General features: G+C 47.1%; 1 protein-coding gene across 1 annotated transcript in view; it reads left to right on the forward strand.

Annotated features, from left to right (window-relative positions):
* The first annotated feature begins 9402 nt into the window (after positions 1 to 9402).
* TMC3 (transmembrane channel like 3) overlaps positions 9403 to 21862 on the forward strand; it is a 40404-nt gene continuing 27944 nt past the window's right edge. The window contains exons 1-4 of the mRNA XM_004447704.3: positions 9403 to 9491; positions 10755 to 10901; positions 14839 to 14914; positions 18673 to 18754. Coding sequence (XP_004447761.2) covers positions 9403 to 9491; positions 10755 to 10901; positions 14839 to 14914; positions 18673 to 18754 — 394 coding nt within the window. The remainder of the gene's footprint in view (positions 9492 to 10754; positions 10902 to 14838; positions 14915 to 18672; positions 18755 to 21862) is intronic.

A 21862-nucleotide genomic window follows, 5' to 3' on the forward strand; every position in this document is an offset into this window, starting at 1 on the left:
AGTCCCAAAGTCTTTGTGTTTTCCACAGATTATTTTGGTTGTCGAGTTAGATTTTCAGAAGAAACAGAATAAGAGGTAAACTCAATTTTACCTTATCATGAGAACTAGAACAAATTCTTTTTTAAGGAAAAGTTTAATAGATAGTTTTTATTTTTAAAATTTCACTTTCAATTAACAATATAGTGCTGTATCACGTAGGTTACAAGGTGTAAATATGTATATATTTAACATCAGGTAATGTTAAGAGCTGTACAGAAAAATAAATGAGGGGTAGCGGGGAAGCAAATCTGGCCCAACAGATAGGGCGTCCACCTACCACATGGAAGGTCCAAGGTTCAAACCCAGGGCCTCCTGACCTGTGTGGTGAGCTGGCCCACGTGCAGTGCTGATGTGCACAAGGAGTGCCGTGCCACGCAGGGGTGTCCCCTGCGTAGGGGAGCCCCACGCGCAAGGAGTGCACCCCATAAGGAGAGCCGCCCAGGGCTAATAAAGTGCAGCCTGCCCAGGAGTGGGGTCACACACACAGAGCTGATGCAGCAAGATGACACAACAAAAAGAGACACAGATTCCCAGTGCCGCTGACAAGAATACAAGCAGACAAAGAAGAACACACAGTGAATGGTCACAGAGAGCAGACAACAGTGGGGGGGGGGGGAGGGAATAAATTAAAAATGAATAAAAAAAAAAATGAGGGGTAGCATTTGCTTTTGTAGACGGGGCAGGGGGGCCAAGGAGAGGCTCTAGTAAGGAAACCGTGGTACCTGAGGCTGCTGTGGTAATCCAGGAGAGGTGTGGCAGTGGCGCGGATAAGGATGCTAGTCGCAGAGGGGAATGGAGCAGGATCAGGCTCTGAAATGCTCTGAGAGTTGAGTTATTTTGGATGAAAGGTTACATCTTATTTATATCTTTGTTATTTAACTTTCTAATGTTGAAAAACTGATACGATCCAATGTTTTAAATGTCTTTAACAATCACAGTTAACGTCTGTGACACTTAACTATGTCGAGCCCTCTTCTGAGGTTTTATAGACGTTTGATTCTTTCATCCTCATAGAAAGTGGATACTGTTACTCTCCTGATTACAGAGCCAACGTGACTGTCTTAGTTTCCTGGGTTGCTATAACAATACTTGGCAGCTTAACACAACAGAACTTTCTTCTCTCACACTTCTGGAGCCCAAGTGCCAAAATCAGTATCTCTGGGCCAAAATCAAGGTAGAGATAGTCAATCCCCTGCCTCTTCTAGCCTGTGTGGTTGTCGACATCCTTGGTTTGTGGCCGCATCACTCCAATCTTCAAGACCACATGTCCAAATCTCTCAGTGCTCCGTCTAAACGTGACTCCTCCTCTGTGTGTAAGAGAAGTCCCCCCTGCCTCTCTTATAAGGATGCATGTGATAGCATTTACTATCCAAGATGATCTCCCTCTCAAGATCCTAAACTTAATCACATTTGCAAAGACCTACCCCCTTTTTGCCATGTAAGATAGCATTCACAGTTTCCATGGATCAGGAAGTGAACATCTTAAGGGAAATCTTTTTATTTTTTTGAGATGGTACCTCATACATGCTAAGCAGGTGCTTAACCACTAAGCGACACCTGCTCCCCAAGGGGGATCATTTTAGCACTCACTGCAGTGAATGAGAGTGTTCTCTGAGTTCTCTGCATTTAAACATTAGCATGATAATTTATCATGTGATTCCTTCGAGTAGATCTCATTTGGAGCAGAATCTACAGGTGAGACCTATTCTCTTTATTTATTTTTTATTAAAGTTTTTTTTTATTTCTCTCCCCTTCCCCCCCAACCCCCCATTGTCTGTTCTCTGTGTCCATTTGCTGTGTGTTCTTTTTTGTGCACTTCTGTTGTTGTCAGCAGCACGGGGATCTGTGTTTCTTTTTGTTGCATCATCTTGTTGTGTCAGCTCTCCGTGTGTGCAGTGCAATTCCTGGGCAGGCTGCACTTTCTCTCACTCTGGGTGGCTCTCCTTACGGGGTGCACTCCTTGCACGTGGGGCTCCCCTACACAGGGGACACCCCTGCATGGCATGGCACTCCTTGCGCGCATCAGCACTGCACATGGGTCAGCTCCACACGGGTCAAGGAGGCCCGGGGTTTGAACCGCGGACCTCCCATGTGGTAGGCGGACGCCCTAACCAGTGGGCCAAGTCGGCTTCCCATTCTCTTTAAATAATAAGTCTGAACAAAGGCTTCCTGGGTCCCAGGAAACCTGCCCAGAGTCTTCCTAAGCCTTGCAGTGCTTGCCTGGTGAAACGATTGTCATATATGATTGAATGCCCTAATTCCTAACAGCACAGGTGCTTGGCTAATGTCTGCTGAACAAATGAATGAAAGAATGAAGTGAGAGACCTGCACAAGAGCAGAGAGGGAAGGAGAAAGGAAAGGGTGTGAGCATGGGAGTCCACCCACGGGAAACGGAGAGCATTTTATGTGTTTGATTTTCGTGAAGGAGAGATGGGCAGAGCTCTAGAAAGCAGTGAGAGCCCCCTGCATCCTAACGGCTTCATGCAAGGCCCTGAGGAGGTGGTAAAAGAGAAGCATGAACAAGACACGGAGGTGACAATTCAGGACTCCCACCACAGGCAACGGGAGCTGCGTCTAACAAGAGGGCGCTGGAGGAGGTGGCGGCAGGGCCCCACGAACACCACTGTCACGGGCTAGACGTGAAGACAGGCCTGGAGGACATGGCCTCGTTCCCTGTTCTGCCCCTTCCCTCCCTGCAGCTGAAAGACACGTGGGATTAGACTGGAGGGAGAGGGGTGGCGAGGAGTGGTCCCGAGAGAGCAGGAGGGTGGCCCACAGAGCCACGGCAGGGACCCGGCGCAGAGGCCGCCCTGGACCACAGGGCGCCAGCTGCGGCACAGAAGGGAGCACGCGGGGGAAGAAAGCGGCTCTTCTTTTCAACTACTGGATTCCAAATTCCTCCTCGGAGAGCACCCAGCCTGGTCTCCCTCTCCTGTCTCATGATCAAATCAAAGATGATAAAAACGAGGGTCCATAGCCGCGAGGCCGGGCGGTACCTGCCGGCGTGCCCATGTCAGAGCACGTCCCCACCCTTCCTGAAGGCCCTCGAAGTCCCTCAGTAAAATGGCTTGGCCCTAAAAAAGAAAAAGAAAGGGGGGGGGGGGTTATTCTAAGCCACAAGGCCTATTAGGAAGGGACAGTGATAGACACACATTGCTGAGAGCCCGTTCAAGATGCAAGAGGGACCAGACCACTGCACGGTAGGTCAGCCGTGCTCCAATCGCAATCCCACTATCCCATTTGCACTTCCCGAGAAAGGAGTGGGGGAGAGAAGGAGGGAGAACAACTTGGCAGAAGCACACAGGCACCTCCTACTTGGGGAGATACAAGCCAGAGGCAAGAGAGGCCGGTGGGGCGCAGCAGCCAGGAGGGTTTACAATAGGGTGGAACCTGTGAGCCCCCAGGAGGGTTTACAGCAGGGTGGAACCCGCGAGCCCCCGGGAGCTGGGCATGAAGCCTTCTCAGAGGCACCGCTCTTTGGATCCAAGAGGAGGCTGAAGTCGCACAAGGTCAGCTGGACTGGGAGTTGAAGCAGAAGAGGTGTATTAGTCAGCCAAAGGGGTGCTGATGCAAAATACCAGAAATTGGTTGGTTTTTATAAAGGGTATTTATTTGGGGCAGGAGCTTACAGATACCAGGCCACAAAGCATAAGTTACTTCCCTCAGCAAAGTCTATTTGGAGCAAGATGGCTGCCGACGTCTGCCAGGGTTCAGGCTTCCTGGGTTCCTCTGGGCTCAGCTACTATTCTCGCCACAAGGTCAGATGTAGACTATCAGGTGAATGGCTCTGTGTCTTTCCCTGGGGCTCCAGCTTAAGACTTCAGCATCAAACTCCAACATCAAAACTCCAACATTAAGAACCTTCAACTCTGTCTTTTGCCATGCATTTAATCTGTGAGTCCCCACCCACCAAGGGGTGGAGACTCAATGCCCTAATCATAACTCAATCATGCCCAGATTACAGATCAGATTACAAACATAATCCAATACCTATTTTTGGAATTTATAACCATATCAAACTGCTACAAGAAGGCAAGGACAAAACGGGCTCCCAGATGCCCGGGACCCACAGGACAAACTAGAACCCACCTCCGGCTCTCACCATCTCCAACCCAAATGACGCACAGGCCCCGCAGGGGAAATCAGCACCTGTCGCTGGAGCTGCACCCACACCTGGCCGAGGACTCAGAGGTGCTGGAGAAAGTGGCGTGGCAGGAGGAGCTGGAGAAGCTGAGGGTGGGCGGGCCAGCAGCAGACCTCAGGGCCTCTACCCCACACTGACCTGCAGAGCCCGGACAACAAGGCGCCTTCTCCTCCACCGTCCACGTCTTACACCAATCTCTTCGTGACACAGCCCAAAGCCACCTCATGAGACATGAAAACCTGTATTTGGAACCCCTTCTCCCTCTAGGATCCACAGCATTCCCCTGTGGCTGCTCCGAGGGATTGATTCAAGGCCAAGTGTCACTACAAAATTCCAGGGCTTCTTGCTGACACTACAAGGCTCAACCCAACCAGGGGCCTCACCCAACGGGGAAACACTCAGTCCGCCCCTCCATCTTACAGGGGGTCTCTGGCAGCCCCAACACCCCACACTGGAAGCTGCCAGAGCTAAAGAGAGGTTGAAAACAAAAGGCCAGGCAGAACGTTGCTGAAAAAAAGGAAAAATCAGTAAGAAATTTTACTTTTTCCACCATTGCTTCAGTTCCAGCTGCCCCTTCTGCAGGCTGTTGGAGTTCTAAACAATTAATATAAACTTATAATATCATAAAACCCCAGTAAGGAAGAAAATCCTCACAGCATTCATGTGTACAATGTGATAAAAGATGAGAATAGAATTCCGGCATGAACACTGTTTCTGGACTTAGAGCAGGCCAAAACAGATGGCTTCTCACTCAAAAATTAACAAATGTGGGGGAGGGTTAGGAACTGACCTATGAATGCTCTAACCCCAAGGAGAGGAAAGAAAGTGGAAGGAAAAGAGGGAGGGAAGGAGGGAGGGAGGGAGGAGGGAGGGAAAGGTATTTGATTTTTCAAAAGTCTTCCTTCATGAAATTAAAGCAGTTTTGCACTTTAAAGAGGAAAATAAGGTATTTATAAAACAATAAATGAAAATGATGTGTCGAAAATAGGAGCTGAAAAGACCCACATTAGTAAAAATTGAAGGAAAAGATGAAGACAATTTTCCTGTGAAGAGAGGGTTTTAGAATATCATAAAGCAAGAACATGCTACGCTTTCCTGGTTCCTTTGTGGATCACCGTTTCATAGAGATGCTCTGTCTGGAATCCATGTCTTCTGAGCCCTTGGATGATCCCAGCAGCCCCATCTTCAGGACTTAGAGGAAATGGTGGGCGGAGGCCACCCCCCTCAGAGATAAGAGCTGCTGTGCCCAGAGATCAGGGTAATATAAACTTAATCTGAAAAGTCATTAAAGTAAAATCTCAGTCAACTACTAAACGGTTGCTTGACAAGGAATTCAACTGTTTTCCTTTCCTCCAGTGGTGGAGAAAATTCAAAATTTTCCTTTTCCTGGGGCAATTTATGTGTTTAGATAGTCATATATGAGAAAAAATTTCATTCCTTGGGAGAGCCCAGCAGCAGGACAGGGCAGGTATATGATTTGTATCCCAGTTGCAACCTCGGTGATTATTAGTTCCTTCTAGAAGATTCTGCCACGGTAGTGGCGATGTCTTTACTTACTGCAGGAGCCGACGGTGGCACCGGAGAACCCCACCCAGCCACAGCCTGGCTTAGGCATCTCCCTTCTTTCTAAATGAGCGTGCGTATCACATGACCCTAATGGAAAACTCAGAGTGCCTGGTCAGTTTCAAGCTCATTTGCTGTTGCTGATTTCTGGAGCAATTACGTATATTGAAAAATTGTTCTCATGTTTCAACAAATTCCGTTGTCATCCAGATAATTGGAAACAATCTATTCCTGATCATCTTCCCTGAATAACATTTTCCAGACCCAAAACATCTTTCTACATTTCAAACAAAAGATTTTAGAGGGGCTAGAGCAATATAAAAGGCATGCTAATATGTCTCAGGAATGGGAAAGGTTCTCTTGAAAAATCCGGGGCTAAAAACCTGATAACGAAGAAAAGGGGAGCTGGGCACTGCTGCTGGGGTCACACAGACACTTTCCAATATGCTCAGAGCAATATCCTTGGTAATGTTTTGGAATAGCACTCGCTTAGCAGGAAAAATCTTTTTTTTTTCTTTAACAGATGATCTAGGAACTGAAAGTTTTTGTTCTTATAAGCTAAGCTTTGTTCCTGTAAACCTAAGATGATTTCTGTTAGAACCTCCTGAGATTGACAATGAGATTTTATTATTTTTTAACTGGCAGGGATTCCTACATGATACAAATGGATCTTCTCTCCCTGTCTTTCACCACCTTCCGTGTCCCACCACCCAGATCCCCCAAGCAGTTGGTCCATGGAATAGCAGTTTTACCCTTGTGGGGTCCTTTCCAATGTTTGTTTGTTTTCGTGTACCAGTTGTAAGCCTTTTGGGAGCTTTTAGTCAGTTTGTCTATAGGCAACTTCTGGCTTAAATTAGAACAAACCAGCACAGCTAAACCTTCTGCCAGCGGAAATCAAATGCATGTCAAGTAATAATCGCCTCACATTCAGAGAGCACCACCCCAGCACTTCTTCGTCCTGCCTGGCACTTCAGAGCCCAGAGGAGCAGAGCGGGGGAGCAAACGGGGGAGCACGTCTAGTGGCACCTGCTGGGAAGGAATGAGCAGCCAGCACAGCCTCACCTCGAACTCGTCGCCAAAAAGGTTGCCAGGTGGACTGAAGACAGACTGAAAAAATCAAACCAAGGAAACCGTAGAGACCACAAACGAATTTGACCACATTATACTCTCATTTTACCAAAGATAATAAATAAAACACATCAAATCAATATAAAAATAAAGGAGAGAAACATTCATTTAACAACATATTGATTTTTTTAAAATATAATAATGTCATTTCCAGAAAACTAATTACAAAGAGATCATGCTAAAACCAGGATAGGAGAAGTGTTGGAGAAATGGGGCAGAGCTGAATGTTTTGTATTCTAGATGGACTATTCCACTCAATGACCTATTGATAAAGTGTGTTTACAAACAGCAAGGAATAACATGGAAATCATTTTAAATATGAAGTTAACGGGAGGGGTAAGAGAAATGCATGTATTCGATAAAATTGAAAATATGTAAATATAAAAAATGCATTTGGTAAAAAAATTAAATTGTTAATATCATTAAGTAAAAACCACCTAGGGTTTTCCCTATTTCTAACTTCTTACTCTTTCCACTTTTTATGACTATACATTACTTCCACAATAAAAATGTATAGAAATCTACATTTCTTTAAATTAGGTAAAAGGCAAACAAACTGGGGTACTTGATTTGTATCAAAAGTAGCAGTTATTTTCATTTAATTACCCCAATTCATTTATGGTTAAGATATTAAAAATGGAGTGCAATAAGGTAAGTATCTTCTGACGCTCCCATCATATCTTGCCTATAGTGTCAAATATGAAACATAAGCAATGGGTCTGCACTGTTTTAAAAATAAATCCCCAGAGTATCTCAAAATTTGCTACTAGTTCTCCCTAGCCATAAAAAGTATAACATCAAAAAAGAGGCAAAAATGTTCAAAATAGTTAACTGCATAAGAATAACCGAAAGCACTTCAATATTTTGAATAAGTATTTCGAAACAATGAGGAGGGGTTTTTTTTTTTAAAGTCGAATGAAAAAAAAATCTCAGAAATAGCCCTGCTATGTACACCGTTTTGTCCATTTTGTAATACGATGTGTGCGTAGTGTTCCCATAAAGGGCAACAGGCCAAATGACTTCAGGCAAACAGGAAGAAAAGTGATCTGGTTTCAGGTTCCCGAGTCCATCTCGTACGCCAGGCCAGCCCTGGCTTCCCGGTTTCTGCTTTGCTCCCATTTGCCTGATGACCCTCAACCCCAGGGCCCCGGGCTAGGACCTGCTCCTGCCTGCCTGCAGGGTGGGGCAGCCAGGAAGGGCTCTGGTTTTTTGCCAGTGAATGGATGGAGGGATGAATGAGAGGAGCCCGTCTCTTGAGTGCTACCCCCCGACACTGCCCCATCATCGAATGCCCACCTGTTCTTCTGCCCTGTTGAGCCCCTGCTGTGCATTACACAGGCTGTGCTGCAGAAGGTCTTTTTCAATCCCACTGTACGAACGTGCATGTACACGTTCTCCTTCCTGCAAACAACCCGGTTTCTTTTGTGAAATGGTGAACAGAGAGGTCTATATTGCGAAACTGTGGGGGAACCCTTGGGGATGAGGCCTGTGTCAGAGAATCGTCTTGAAAGGTTGTTGTGAAATGCTTTGTCAGCGGGACAGCTCGGGTGACGAGGGAATGGGGGTCCTGTCTGCGGGTAGGTGGGGGTCGGACTGGGGGGCAGTCCTGCCAACTTGACTCTTGCCCAAGCACTGGGATGGGCTAGATCCAAATCTGCAGGCTGCTTTATCTTCAGAGCATCTGAGTGCGAGAGTTCCTCTCCAGCCAGTTCTTACTTCCTCATCACCAAGCCCTCGAAGCCTCTTAATTTCCCTCATCCTCAGTCTCAGGGCGATCGTCCGTGTGGCTGCAGGTGGTAAACGGCAGACGCTGTGGCATGTGAATTCTGCTTCTCCCCGGTGTCCTGCTGAAGCCTTCGGGGGCGCCTCAGTCTTCCTGCTGCCGGCTTCCAAATGGTGCAGCGGAGAAGTCTATCGGGAGAGGCGGGCGCTCCAGCAGTTGGAGAAAGCTGGCAGTCCGGGCTAGGAGAGTGTTGAAGGGACTGGTCCACGGTGGGGCAGCTTTGACTTTTTGCATAAGTGAAACAACGTTGAGAAAAAAATAAATACAAATAAATGCAACGACCATGTGTCTCGCTGGCCTCTGCTGTGTGCACAGAGCCAGGGTCTTCCTCTGGCTAAGCCTCTTTCTGGAGAGAGAACAACAGGGAAAGCAAGCCCTGCCTCGCCTGCTCCCTAAGGGCTGTGCGCACCTCAGCGGTGATGGGAAGTGCCGTGCAAACCGCAGAGCCCCATCTGGGCTCAGAGCAGTGGCGGGTGGGATCGTCTGGCTGGCAAGAGGGATCCCCGGCCCCTGGCCGCCGCCCCCCACGGTTGGCTGTCCCGCAGCCTCCAGCCAATCGCTGCCACGCGGCCACCTACCATCACATATGCATGAGCGGCCCCCTGGCTGCCCCGGCTGCAGGAGCTGGAGGGAGCGCGGCCCTGTGGCTGCAGGAGCTGGAGGGAGCGCGGTCCTGTGGAAGAGCGGAGCAGCCGCTGCTGCAGCGGCCCCTGCCTGCGCCTCCCCAGCCCCCTGCCTGTCGCCCATGAAGCCCTCAAAGGCCCCTCAGAGCTATAGAACCATCCGGAGAAACGCCAGCCAGCGCTACCTCTACCAGGAGTCTCTGCTGCTCAGGTGAGCCTCCCCGCCCATCGGCAGGTGTGTGACGAAGGGAAGCCCGGGCCACCTGGGCTTGGCTTGGGTCTGACCAGGGGACAGAGAAAGGGCCCCGTCCTGCTCGGTTCTCTTCCAGAATGAACTCGGAAACTCATTTGCCCAAGGTTTTGGTACGGCTGGGGTGGCAGCCTGGGTAGTGCACAGAAAAAGAGCAACCACTGCACCTGCTGCTCCTCGACCAAGGAAGGGATTACACTCCAAAACCAGCCCCCGCCGACTGACCGCTGGGCACGCCCACGGCGGGCTTTCTCTGCTTCCTCTCTGAGCACTCAATCAGCAGCGTCAAGAGAGAGCATGAAATACATTCTTTAGGATAAATAAGGCGTCTGCTGGAAAATGCTCTAGGCTGATGAGAAGAGAATAAACGCTACCAGAATCTGTTAAATATTTGTAAAGGGATAATAAAACCTCGTTAATTTGGAGAGATGGGGGAAAATTCTCCTTTGAGTAATGAAAAGTAATCTGAATTAGAGAATAACAAAGGAAATATTTTCTCTTACTCTTGAGTTTATCATTGCCCTAATATCCAGAGCAAAGCACTCTTACTTTCTCCTGAAAAGTTGCCTAGGAATTAGCACATTAATTATTACTGGGAATAAGCATTGCTACATATTGGAAAACTATTCTAGCAAGTAAAGAGTTCCCTGAAATGTTTTCCTATGTATATTTGCTTAGCTAATTTCTTCTTTGTAGGTGGTATCAATAGAAACTGCTGCCTGGTTCTTCCTCAGCTACTGAAGTTTTCAGATGAATGAGGGAGTATGGGGAGGGGGTCTCTGGGTAAAAGAAGTTTGGTTTTTATTTATTTTACCTTCGGAGTTGGGGGACAAGGAGTAGTTGTGCCTCTAAAATTAGCTCATTTATTCAATGAGCCTGCAAAAGAAATTGTTTTGCCACTATCCAGGAATCGTAAATACGCACCCTCTTTTCTTCTTTATGACATCTCCTGATAATAGCTTTCATCCTGAGAAACCATTTCCTTACACTAGCCCTGTAACAACAAAAATCCAATAAGCGTGTTTCAATGGGCTACCGACACTGCAAGTTCTCTCCCCGACCCCCCGAATTTGCGCCCCTACCCCTCAAACACACACACTTCGTCCAGATGACCCCGGGGCCCTGGAGAAACCAGGGACTGATCTTGCCTGGGACAAGAAGCACCTCACGGAAGCGGAGGAATGGACTAATCAGATTTCCCCCTCCCTGTTCTGATCCATTCAGCACCTTGGACGACAGCTTTAATGCTGATGAAACAGGGGACAGTAATGATCCGGAACAAATCTTCCAAAATATACAGTTCCAGAAAGATCTCATGGCGAATATTCGGTGCAGACCCTGGCCCATGGGACAGAAGCTAAAGGCTCTGAGGTAAGAGACTCACCGGCTATAGTTGATAGTCTCCACTAGCCTTTCCCTCCCCATGTGGGACGGGTTGGCTGGTCACTCCTGACCTGACGTAGAGAAGTCTCAGAGATGCCGGGGGGAGCCAGCTGGGTGCCCAGACAGAGCCTCAAAGGCAGCCAGACTCTGCTGGTGTGTGTTGGTGTGCGTGTGCTTTGGCAGAGTTTTGGCTGTTCTATCTCAAACACTAGATTTTATTTACCATCGTCTCCAGAAGTGAATAGGCTAGTCAAATTCACAAGAGACATGGGTTTTTGCCAGAACGAAAAGAGGTGTTCATTTTCGCTGCTCAGGTATTACCTCCCATGGTGGGGAAAAAGTCCTATGGGGAGACAGATTTTATGATACCGAGAATCATACTAGACAGGCTGTCAAGTGAATAGTTAAGTGGAAAAGATTTGAAGGCAGGTTGCCTGAATTTAAATACTACCACATTCCTCCACCAGCCGGGTGAGACTGCCTACTTCTCTCCATCTCTACAAATACCAGGTCCTCTCTCTTAAAGTGATGGTGAGAAATAGCGCCTGGCTCCCGCAGCCCTGTTTCCAAAACTGTGGAGTGTTAAGCATTCAGAGGACATCGTGAGCTCAGAAGCCCCCGCTGCCCTCAGACCCACGGAAGCAGGCACTGGGGAGGCAGCCCATAGCTACACATTTCAAGCAAGCACCGGGTTTACTTGTTTGCATGCTAGAGTTTGAGATCCCCTGGAAAAGTTTGCTGAAGGGTGACATGAGAGACAGCATGTCCCTGGCTCTGTACCTGTTACACAGCAGTCACCCACTCCAGGTGAGTGCCGATGGATGGGGTTGGTGCCTGGAACTGCAGCGAGGGGAGCTCATGGGATTATTTCAAGGCCAAGGGCCATTGAGTTTCCATGACCTAGGGGTGGACTTTCTGCAAAGCAGACCCTGCACAGATCATCAGGGCACCCACTGAGTGGACAGCTCTAGAACCACTGTCATATCTCGCTCTTGGTTGCCTCCTTCTAGAGGCCAAGCAGTTCACCCTTTCTCATGCTGTCCACCACCTGTTCGGCTGGGCACTTCCCCTGGCCAGAACAGTCTTCCAGCCTGACCAGGGACACAGCCTGCCCCTCGGGTGACTTTGACAGAGAGCTAAATTCATCCATAATTTTCACTATCAGAAGTTTCCAATTAATTGTCCTTTATCTGCCTTCCATGTCCGTTATGCGCTCTCATCACTTCCATTGCTTTGAGTAAGGATGGCATAGCACCATTTTTCTGTTGAGAAAACTGATACTCAGAGATGTTAAGTGACTTATCCAAGGATGCACAGATTCAGAGTGCTGGAATTGAGCCTTAAACCTGAGCTTTCTGACTCCAAGTGTGCTATTCTTTGGAAACATAGGGACTTAACCAAAGGAATTGCTGGAGCAATTCAGCTGAGAAAGACGTGTATGTTCTATTAGAACCTTTAAAAACCATCAGGCAATGGCGAGTGGTTATCAGAACAGTGGAAGTTAAGCCCTTTTTAGCCCTGAGGGAGAAGCAGAACAAATGATGACTTCTCTGTCGAGGCACTTCAGTAAAAGAGAACAAGTCAGGCTGTGCGCCGTGTGCGGTGAGGTGACCGACACCACGCCGGGCCACAGGCCAGGCTCAGCCTCTCAGCACCTCCATTTGCCATCCCCTTGTCACACACATCTCCTCTCTGCCACCTTGAGAAGCTGCTGGAGCAACACCTCACTAATTGGACCTACTGAGGCTCATCCTGGTGCCTCGGAAAGCGCTGAGCCCTGACTGCTCTGGAATCAAGGAAGCGTTGCTGGGCACTGATAAATGAAGGAGCTGCAGCCCTGAGTCTGGAGCAAAAGTCTGCTGTCTGGGGGACACAGCATGCACTGGTTCTCCTGTAGGGAAGCAAGGGCCGGGACTGGCGGGATCAGCAGTGGTCCCTGACTACCCCCCAAGCTACCTCCACCCCCACTCACCTCCATGTCATAGCACTTACCACATCCCTGCTCCTACTGGTTGTTGTCTCTTTGAGATTCCTTCATCCCTATTGGGTAGTGAGCTCTTCCAGAGCAGAGACTTGGTTCTATGCACCTCTGTGTTTGACCCAAAATAGGTGCACAGAAAATGTATGCAGAAAAAAAGATATAAATCAATCAATAAAATGAGTTGTTATTTGACTTTGCCAGGCTCCTACCTCTTGGCCACATGCAGCCTGCAGCTCTACTAAAGATGGCCCACACGTGGTGGTCATGGACTGGCACGGACATTGTGACAGTTTGAAGCTTTTTGTGGGTCCCATAAAAGGTCATGTTCTTAAAGCTAATCCATTCTGGTGGGTTTGGGCCCCTCTGATTGGATTAGATTCAGTGGGGGACCTTTGATTGGATCACTTTAGGGACGCATGACCCAGGGTGGGTTTTGGTCCTCTTGCTGGAGTCCTTTATGAATGGAGGCCTGAAAGCAGAGACACACACAGAGAAAAAGCAGCAGAGACAGAGGAACTTTTAGGGACCAAGAGAGAGGTCTCAGAGGCCAGAGGCTGGAATCAGCAGAGCCCAAAGGCACAGAAAGAGGTCCCCGTGAGGCTGAGAAGAGGCCTCGAGGAGAGGGAGAGATGAGCCGTATGCCTGATTACTCATAGCTGAGCTCGTGGAGAAAGTGAGCCTGGAGCAGAAGGCGGGCGGCCGGAATGCCAGAGCTACCACTGTGTCTTGCCATGTGGCAGGAGTCCAGGATCACCAGCAGCCGACCTTCGGTGAGACAGCATCTCTGATAATGCCTTGATTTAGACATTTTCATGGCCTTGGAACTATACACTTTTAACCTAATACGTTCGTATGATAAAAGCCAACCCATTTCTGATATATGCTCCCAGCAGCTTTTACATAACCCTCACCCTTACCTGCCTTTCTGGTCAGACCAGAGTGAAGCAGTGTACCGGCTGGGCTATGGATGTGGGGCTGTGGATGTAGAGCTATTGCAATGGGGGCAGAGAGGTCCAAAACCCAGCTCTCAGGGCATGTTTTGGGGTGGCCACCCTTGTCTGAAGAGTGATCTGCTTTGGTCCTTGTTTCCCAAGGAAGGGCTCTAAATGAGTGAGTGTGGGTAGGAGGCTGCTTGGGAAGCACCGGCAAGAATTTCCTAACAAGCAAACTGGTCAAACTCACAGACTTGACTGGTTCAGAAGAACTAGGTTCTTCGACACTGAGTGTGATCAAGCAGAGGGCAGCCGACTGTTGGGTAGATACTATGGCTCTCCACACTGAGTGGGATGGAGTGAACAGGGCAGTCATCTCTCATGAGTCTTGGGAATCAGTCTGTCCTACGGGACTAACATTTGTTTTCCAATCCTGTTGTTCATTTAGGTGTGCATTTAAAATCATCTATCCCAACAAATTCAGGCCATTTTCAAGTATTCACCACTTAGGCAGAGATATCAGGTCAATGCAGCTGAGTGGTGGGTCACTGGGTCCCTAGCTTGTTTGGGCAGTTTAGACAGAACCTCCTTCTCACATTAATTGAAGCAGATTCTCTGAAGCTAGGCCTGACTTTTGCCTCCAAAGAACTGACTGCAGCGGGGAGGTTGTTAAGATAAGACCAGGAGGTGAGCCGCTAGCACTTCCTACCAGCAGTCCCAAAGCTGATGTTTCCAGAATCAGGGAAGGGCTTGTAGAAATTTAGATGTAACTCATTTTGGTATAGATTCATTATATGTTATTGATTCATCTCACTAAATGTTGAAGAAAATATTTTTAAGGGAGTTTCCTGGTTCCCAAAAGTCAGAAGATGAACTATCTGCAGAGCCGTCCCCTTCCGCAGCGTGTCGTCCTAGGCCACTTGGCTCCCTGCCCCAGCTGCATTTTCACCCATTTTGCCGGGATTGGAAGTACGATATATTTGCGTTCCCCATCCTTTATTTCTTCTGCCAGACGAGCAAAGGAGATCGTGCTGAAGTTTGAAGGGAGGCTGACCAGGACGCGGGGCTACCAGGCTGCAGGAGCAGAGGTAAAAAGCTCTCACAGGGCACCCACTCTCCTTCCTGCAACTCCCGGGGCAGGAACTTGTGCTTGCCATTGCACTCGTGCAGGTTGTGAGCAGCGGTCATTAAGAGCTGTAGAGCCACGGGGGTGGTAAGAGTCTGCATGTCCCAAAGCTTGGATTTTAGTCCCATGTACTGTCACTTACCAACTGTGTGCCCCTGGGCAAATGCAACAGAGCAGGGAAAGGATTTTTCTCCCTTCAGAGCATGAACTAGCATCTCTCCTGACTTAACCACCAAATGCATGTAGGTTCTATGCCCTGTATCCCTTGTCATGAGAAAGGAACAAGCATATTCCAGTGCTCACTTTTAATACAGTGAGAAGGTCTTTGTTATTTCTCTGCATTCTACATATTTTGCAATGGCTGAAATGGGCTATTTGAAAAAAGATTTCTCTATTGGGAACGTGTGAGTCATAGGAGAAGCGATTATTTTCCTTTATCTTCTAAACAAGTATCGACATTATAGCAACATGTTTATAAGCAGATAATTTCAACATGTCTAACTTCAAGTTACCGAACGGTGATCACCTCTGCTCCTGCAGCTTGGCCTGCACAAGTCCAAGGGCTTGCAGAGGCAGAAATACTGCCGCTGTCAGCAAGGGCCACAGCCAGCAGGTGCGTTCAGGTCACCTGGGGCCTTCTGCCATGAACTGCTTCCCTGCTCTGGGTAAATGACTTTGAAAGTGATGTGGTCCTGATGACTGTGTCCTAAGATTCCTTGGAACTCTACAATTCCATGTCCTTTGTCCTGAGATCCTCATGGCATGATTTGGCGAGAACTCTTCCTCTGTGTAGGAGCTAAAGCACCTGCCCATGATGGCATGTAGGCTGATGGCCTCCCGCCAGGCCCTCCTGCTTTGTCCCGTGTCCCCCTGGATTCCACTCTCCTGCACCCAGGAGCCAGGGGAATCTTCGAAACAGTAATAGTAGCCATGAACCATTTATGCCACCCCTTGATGTTTTGTTAAAGGCTTTCGTGACACTTAGAATTCAATCCAAACTCTTTCCCACAGCCCACCTGATCCAGCCACTGCCTAAGTATTGGATTTCATCTCACTTTTCTCACCTCCATCCTGTTCTGTAAAATATCCAGCTCAGGTCAACCTACAGACTCGTACTGACTGATATCTCCTCCTTGAAGTTCCTCTTCCAATTTATATATTTTGAAAGGATTGATTCCTTTTGATCAAGTCTCAGCTCACACATTACCCCCCCAGGTAGGCCATTCTTGGTCCCCATGTTTCCAAGAGCCAGATGGACCAGGTCCCAGCTGCATGTCCTCTCCTAGAAAGCAAGCTCCATGCCAGCTGGCATCTTGCATTTCTTGTCCACTGGTGGCATAGCCTTGGTGCTCAACACATCCAATGAATGAATACATTTTTCATAAACCATAACCTTTTTATTTTTAGACTTTGTTTTACATAAAATGTAATGCATGTTTTTAGAAGACATTTATTCATATAAGCCTTTCCAAAGAGGAAAGGATGACCTTATTTTTAGAAACCAAAATGAAATAACCCATGCCCACACTTAGTATCTATTTCTTTTAAGTTTGTTTCTTTTTGGTTTGCTTTGTTTTGTTTTTGCTCTTAAAATCTTGACTCATTTGAAGGTTTTGCCCTGGTGATTTGGTGGAAATCATCTGAGAAGCCTGGGTTTTTTCCCATGCCTTCTCCAGTCTTGGTCATTTAGGCAGCTCCTCTGGGCAAATCCAGCAGAATATGCATAGGGGTCAGCCAGCCCAGTGCTTTCCAAACTGAGTGCTGAGGCCCGGACTTCTCAAGCCCTGGAGGCCGTGAGGAAGATGCTTTCATCTCCTGCATATCACAGTTGCACTGCTTTGGTCTGCTGCATATGGGAACAGCCATACAATTTTAAATGTAAAGAGAACTCTGAATGACACTGATTGAATCCTACCTTCTCCTTGGACAGGTCAGGAAATCAAATCCCACAGAAATCAAATCTCTAGGGGTACATAGCAAGAATGACATGGAACTGGAGCTAGAACTCAGGTCTTCCACCCATTGCTTCTTACACTTAAGTACTTTGCAATGGGTCATTGATGCAAATACTTTCCAACTCCATTTGTCCCCAAAGGACACTTGAGCATCCCCACTCTGGACACTATAGACAATAAAAGATCAGGAGCTGTGGTCTTCCTCTCTCTTCAACAGGAGATAAACCAAGTGAACAAAATTTAGGTACCACAGGGCAAAATGATAAATATTACAAGAGAAATTAAAAAAAAAATTGCTGGAGGAGTTTACAGAAAGACTTTATTTCTGGCTACTGAGAACATGTGAAGTTTTCATGGGAGTGGCAAATTTGGATTGGATCTTTTTTTTTTTTTGAAGATTGCTTTTATTTATTCCTTTCCCCTTTCCTCCTGTTGTCTGCTCTCTGTGTCCATTCGTTGTGTGTTCTTCTGCATCCGCTTGCATTATCAGGCAGGACCGGGAAACTGCATCTCTTTTTTGTTGCATTATCTTGCTGCATCATCTCTCCGTGTGTGAGGCTTCACTGCTGGGAGGGCTGTGCTTTTTTCACGTGGGGCAGCTCTCCTTGTCGGGTGCATTCCTTGCATGTGGGGCACCCCTACGCAGAGGCACCCCTGCATGGCAGGGCACTCCTTGCATGCGGCAGCACTGCACATGGGCTAGTTCACCACATGGGTCAGGAGGCCCTGGGTTTGAGCCCTGGACCCTCCATATGGTAGGCAGATGCTCTATCAGTTGAGCCACGTCCGCTTCCCTGGGTTGACTCTTAAGTAAGGAGTGTATGTTGAACAATTTCAACTCCTGGCGAAATGCAAACATTTTCATTTACAAGCAGCTGTTCTGGCCTTAGCAGACAAATCCAGCATTCCATTAGCCTACATAACTGCCTCAGGCCATGAGCTGTCTAATAGCCCAGAAGGCTGTAATGGCATTTGCAACCCCTCTTTCCATATTAATATCATTTGTTCCCAACACAAACCTGGCTTGTTTGTGAGTCAAAATAAACAGCCCGCCAATTTAAGTGGAGAACAGGGTCTGTATCAAGACACAGTTTGCCTTATTTGCCTTTGAGAAGTGTCACATTTCCAAGATGCTAAAACGAAGACCATGCCATGGGTTGGTTTAACCACAGGAATTTATGGGCTCAGTCTCAGAGGCTAGAAGTCTCTAAATCTGAGTTTTGGGCTTTCAGCAATTGCATCTTACATGCCCAAGCCATATCTCCAGACCTCAACCCTGGTAGCTTCGGCCAGGAGAGAGGCTACAACTGACTCGCTATGCTGCCGGGTGTGGAGGCACAAGAAGGGATGGGGCCATGGTCTGGCAGGTGCTAGACCCCTCCCCTTAAACAGGGGTGTGAATTAGAAGCAGATGGGGAGTTTGCTAAGCAGGTTTCCTGGGCCCCACCCCCAAAGCCACCTTTGGTAATTCCTCAGGTAATTTCCAGTGCCTTTAGACCCCGCAGCTGGAGTGGAAGGAATGAGGCAAGCGGTGAGGCTGGAGAACGTGAGCCTTGACACTATACATCACCGCCAGTGCCCACCCCCCAGTCAGGAGCGCAGAGAAGATGGGCGAGGTCCTAGGGCTGCTTCCGGCCCTCCGAAGCCATAACTGGGGTCTTAGAGGGTGTATGGGGGCCCCCACCTCCTGCAGGATCCCTGGGACCACTCTTCCTTGCCGCTGTCAGAGCTGTGAAGTGGATTGACCGTGCTCCCTTCTTTCTAGCTCTGGCGGAAATTTGCTCGTCTTGCCTGTAACTTTGTGGTCATCTTCATCCCCTGGGAAATGAGGATAAAGAAAATTGAGAGTAAGTGCTGGAAAGGGGGTGCGGGATGCAGCATCAGCAGCCTACCCACAGTGAGCTCACGCGTGTGTGGTCAGGAGAGCACACGCGTGTGTTCGACATGGGGCAAAGCAGATGGAAGACGTGATGTCTGTCCCTCACCTCCCCCGGGGGAAGCGGCCCCAAATCTGCCTTCCCACACTCCGCTGCGACTCCGCTGCTCAGTTCATTCATTCAGCCCGACACAGTGCGAGCCTGGAAGAGCAGGGAGCAAGTGAAACTCTGCAGACCAGGGCGAGGGCAAGGCGCAGCTGCAAAGTGCAAAATAGAAAAAGCCTCGTGTTCATAATGAAGTTTAGAAAACATATCCTAAAAAATAAACACGTATAAATATCCTTTAAAATCACAGTCACATTTCAGGCTGCACATGCACATGTATACACACACACTATGAAGAAAAAACTTAATCATTAGTTACGAAGTAAAGAAAACTGAAAAATTGGACCATGGGATATAAAGTCTTGTGGAGAGACGTGGGAACGTTGATAGTTGGAAGAGGATGATTTTCCCAAAACCAGTTTACAAATGTAATGCAATTCCAATTAAAACCCCAATGTAACATCTTTTGTACTTGACAAAATGACCAGAAAACTCATATGGAAGAAAAACACCAAACAGACTAACTGAAATCTTTTTTTAATGCAAATGAGGTTACATAAGCAAAATATCAAAATACATTATAAAAGCTTCAACATTTGAAGCAGTTTAGCAATAGTGTAGGAACTGACTGACAAATCAAAGAGATAAGAAAAAAAAATGAAACAGATAATAGTATATATAGTTTTTTAGTATTTGATAATTATTTGGGCCAGGCTAAATTACTCTATAAATTGTGCTGAAACAACTGATTTAACCATATTAAAGAATAACTTTAGATTCATTGCTAAATACTTAAATAGAAAATAGAAAACCATGAAAGAATTGAAGAAAATATGGGTGATGTGATCTCAGACTGGAGAGAGGCTAATTTTTATTTTTTTAATTTTTTTATTTTTTTTGTTTTTATTTTATTTATTCATTTTTTAAAAAATATTACATTAAAAAAATATGAGGTCCCAATTCACCCCCACCGCCCCCACCCCACCACTCCCCCCACAGTAACACTCTCCCCCATCATCATGACACACCCACTGCATCTGGTGAGTACATCTCTGGGCATCGCTGCACCCCATGGCCTGTGGTCCACACCATGGCCCACACTCTCCCACGTTCCATCCAGCGGGCCATGGGAGGATCTACAATGTCCGGCAATTGTCCCTGCAGCACCACCCAGGACAACTCCAAGTCCCGATAATGGAGAGGCTAATTTTTAAATCGAAGGAGGGAATCAGTGAAGAAAGTACCACTATATTTAATTACACAAAAAAACGTTTTATATATATATATATATAAAGGAAGCTAAAAGATGACAAACTGAGAACAAATATTTTCAACACAAAGTGAATTTAAGCACTTTCGTACACAGCTCATCAGGATAAAAATTGGGACAGGGTTTCCAGAGGAGAGTTACTGAATGCTCTAAAAGTCTTCAGAATGTTTATATCCTTTGATACAGCCCTTCCATTTCTTAACAACCAGAAAAGACAACAACACAACAAAATTGATGACAAGGCTGCAGTGAGCACTGTTGGTCTCCCACCTAGCTCCCCTTTACCTGGCTGGTACACCTGCCCCTCTGCCCTGAGCTCCTTTCTCTAGAGACCTGCCCTGGCCAACCTTGCCTGAGATGGTAGGTCCTCACAGCCCTCCTCTCCGCCCCCCAGACACCCCTTAGATAGCTGAGAGCCAGGTGACCCCTGGCAGAGGGACTCTGTGGTACAATGTTCCAGAGTTCCCCTGGGATCGGGCGGAGCTGGTCTCCAGGTGAGAGCGGACTCTTCCTTAGTCCTTCTCCTGCGCTGCTACCCTCCTTCCCTCACCCCTTTTCCTCTATAAACCATGTGTAACTGAATCTCTTCCTCAAACTCTGTTTCTAGGAAACCTAACCTTAGACAGAAATGAATTGCAGGGTTATTTTATCCTAGTGAAAAGCTGGAAACTCCTGGATGTCAAGCAGTGGAGGACAGGTTAAATAAATTATGGGAAATCCATTCGATAGCACACTAAAATTCATATTATAGATTATTTGGGGCATGAGAAGACATTGCTAATATATTGATAACTGAAGATGAATATTGCAGAGTAATTCTAATTTTATGCAAAAAAATACATATAGAATTATAACGAAAGCTAAAAATTTACTAAGAGATAATTCTAGTAGTGATTTTAATTTAATGATATTGAACTAGCTGGTTTATTAATTTTTTTGGCTTTCTTTGCACTGTTAGTGTTTTCCTGTTTATTATGACAATTATTTTTTTTAAAGATTTATTTTATTTATTTCTCTCCCCTTTCCCCCCACACCCCAGTTGTCTGTTCTCTGTGTCCATTTGCTGTGTGTTCTTCTTGTCCGCTACTATTGTTGTCAGCGGCATGGGAATCTGTATTTCTTTTTGTTGTGTCATCTCGTTGTGTCAGCTCTCTGTGTGTGTGCGGCACCATTCCTGAGCAGGCTGCACTTGCTTTTGCACTGGGCGGCTCTCCTTACGGGGTGCATTCCTTGCGCTTGGGCTCCCCTACTCAGGGGACACCCCTGCGTGGCACGGCACTCCTTGCGCACATCAGCACTGCGCATGGGCCAGCTGCACACGGGTCAAGGAGGCCCGGGGTTTGAACCATGGACCTCCCATGTGGTAGGCAGACGCCCTAACCGCTGGGCCAAGTCCGCTTCCCTATGACAATTATTTTTAAAAATATGGCTCAAATCTCCTTGCTCTAGAAAGTCACCTGCATCCTTTTCTAACTTCTATGCTCTCTTCTTTTCTCATCTATATAGAAATTGGGGGTTTCTTATACAAGTTTTAATTTTGGAGTAATTTTGGAAACCTTATAAAGGAGCATGCCCACTCACCTTTCACACAGTTTCTCCTAATGTTAACATCAGAAATTTATTTTTTAGGTGAAGGGTACTTAAAAATCCTTGGAATATTCAAAACTATAAAAAATAGAAAATAAATATATCCAATTCTCAAA

The sequence above is a fragment of the Dasypus novemcinctus genome, chromosome 3 (genome assembly GCF_030445035.2).
Source record: "Dasypus novemcinctus isolate mDasNov1 chromosome 3, mDasNov1.1.hap2, whole genome shotgun sequence".
Classification (NCBI taxonomy): Eukaryota; Metazoa; Chordata; class Mammalia; order Cingulata; family Dasypodidae; genus Dasypus; species Dasypus novemcinctus.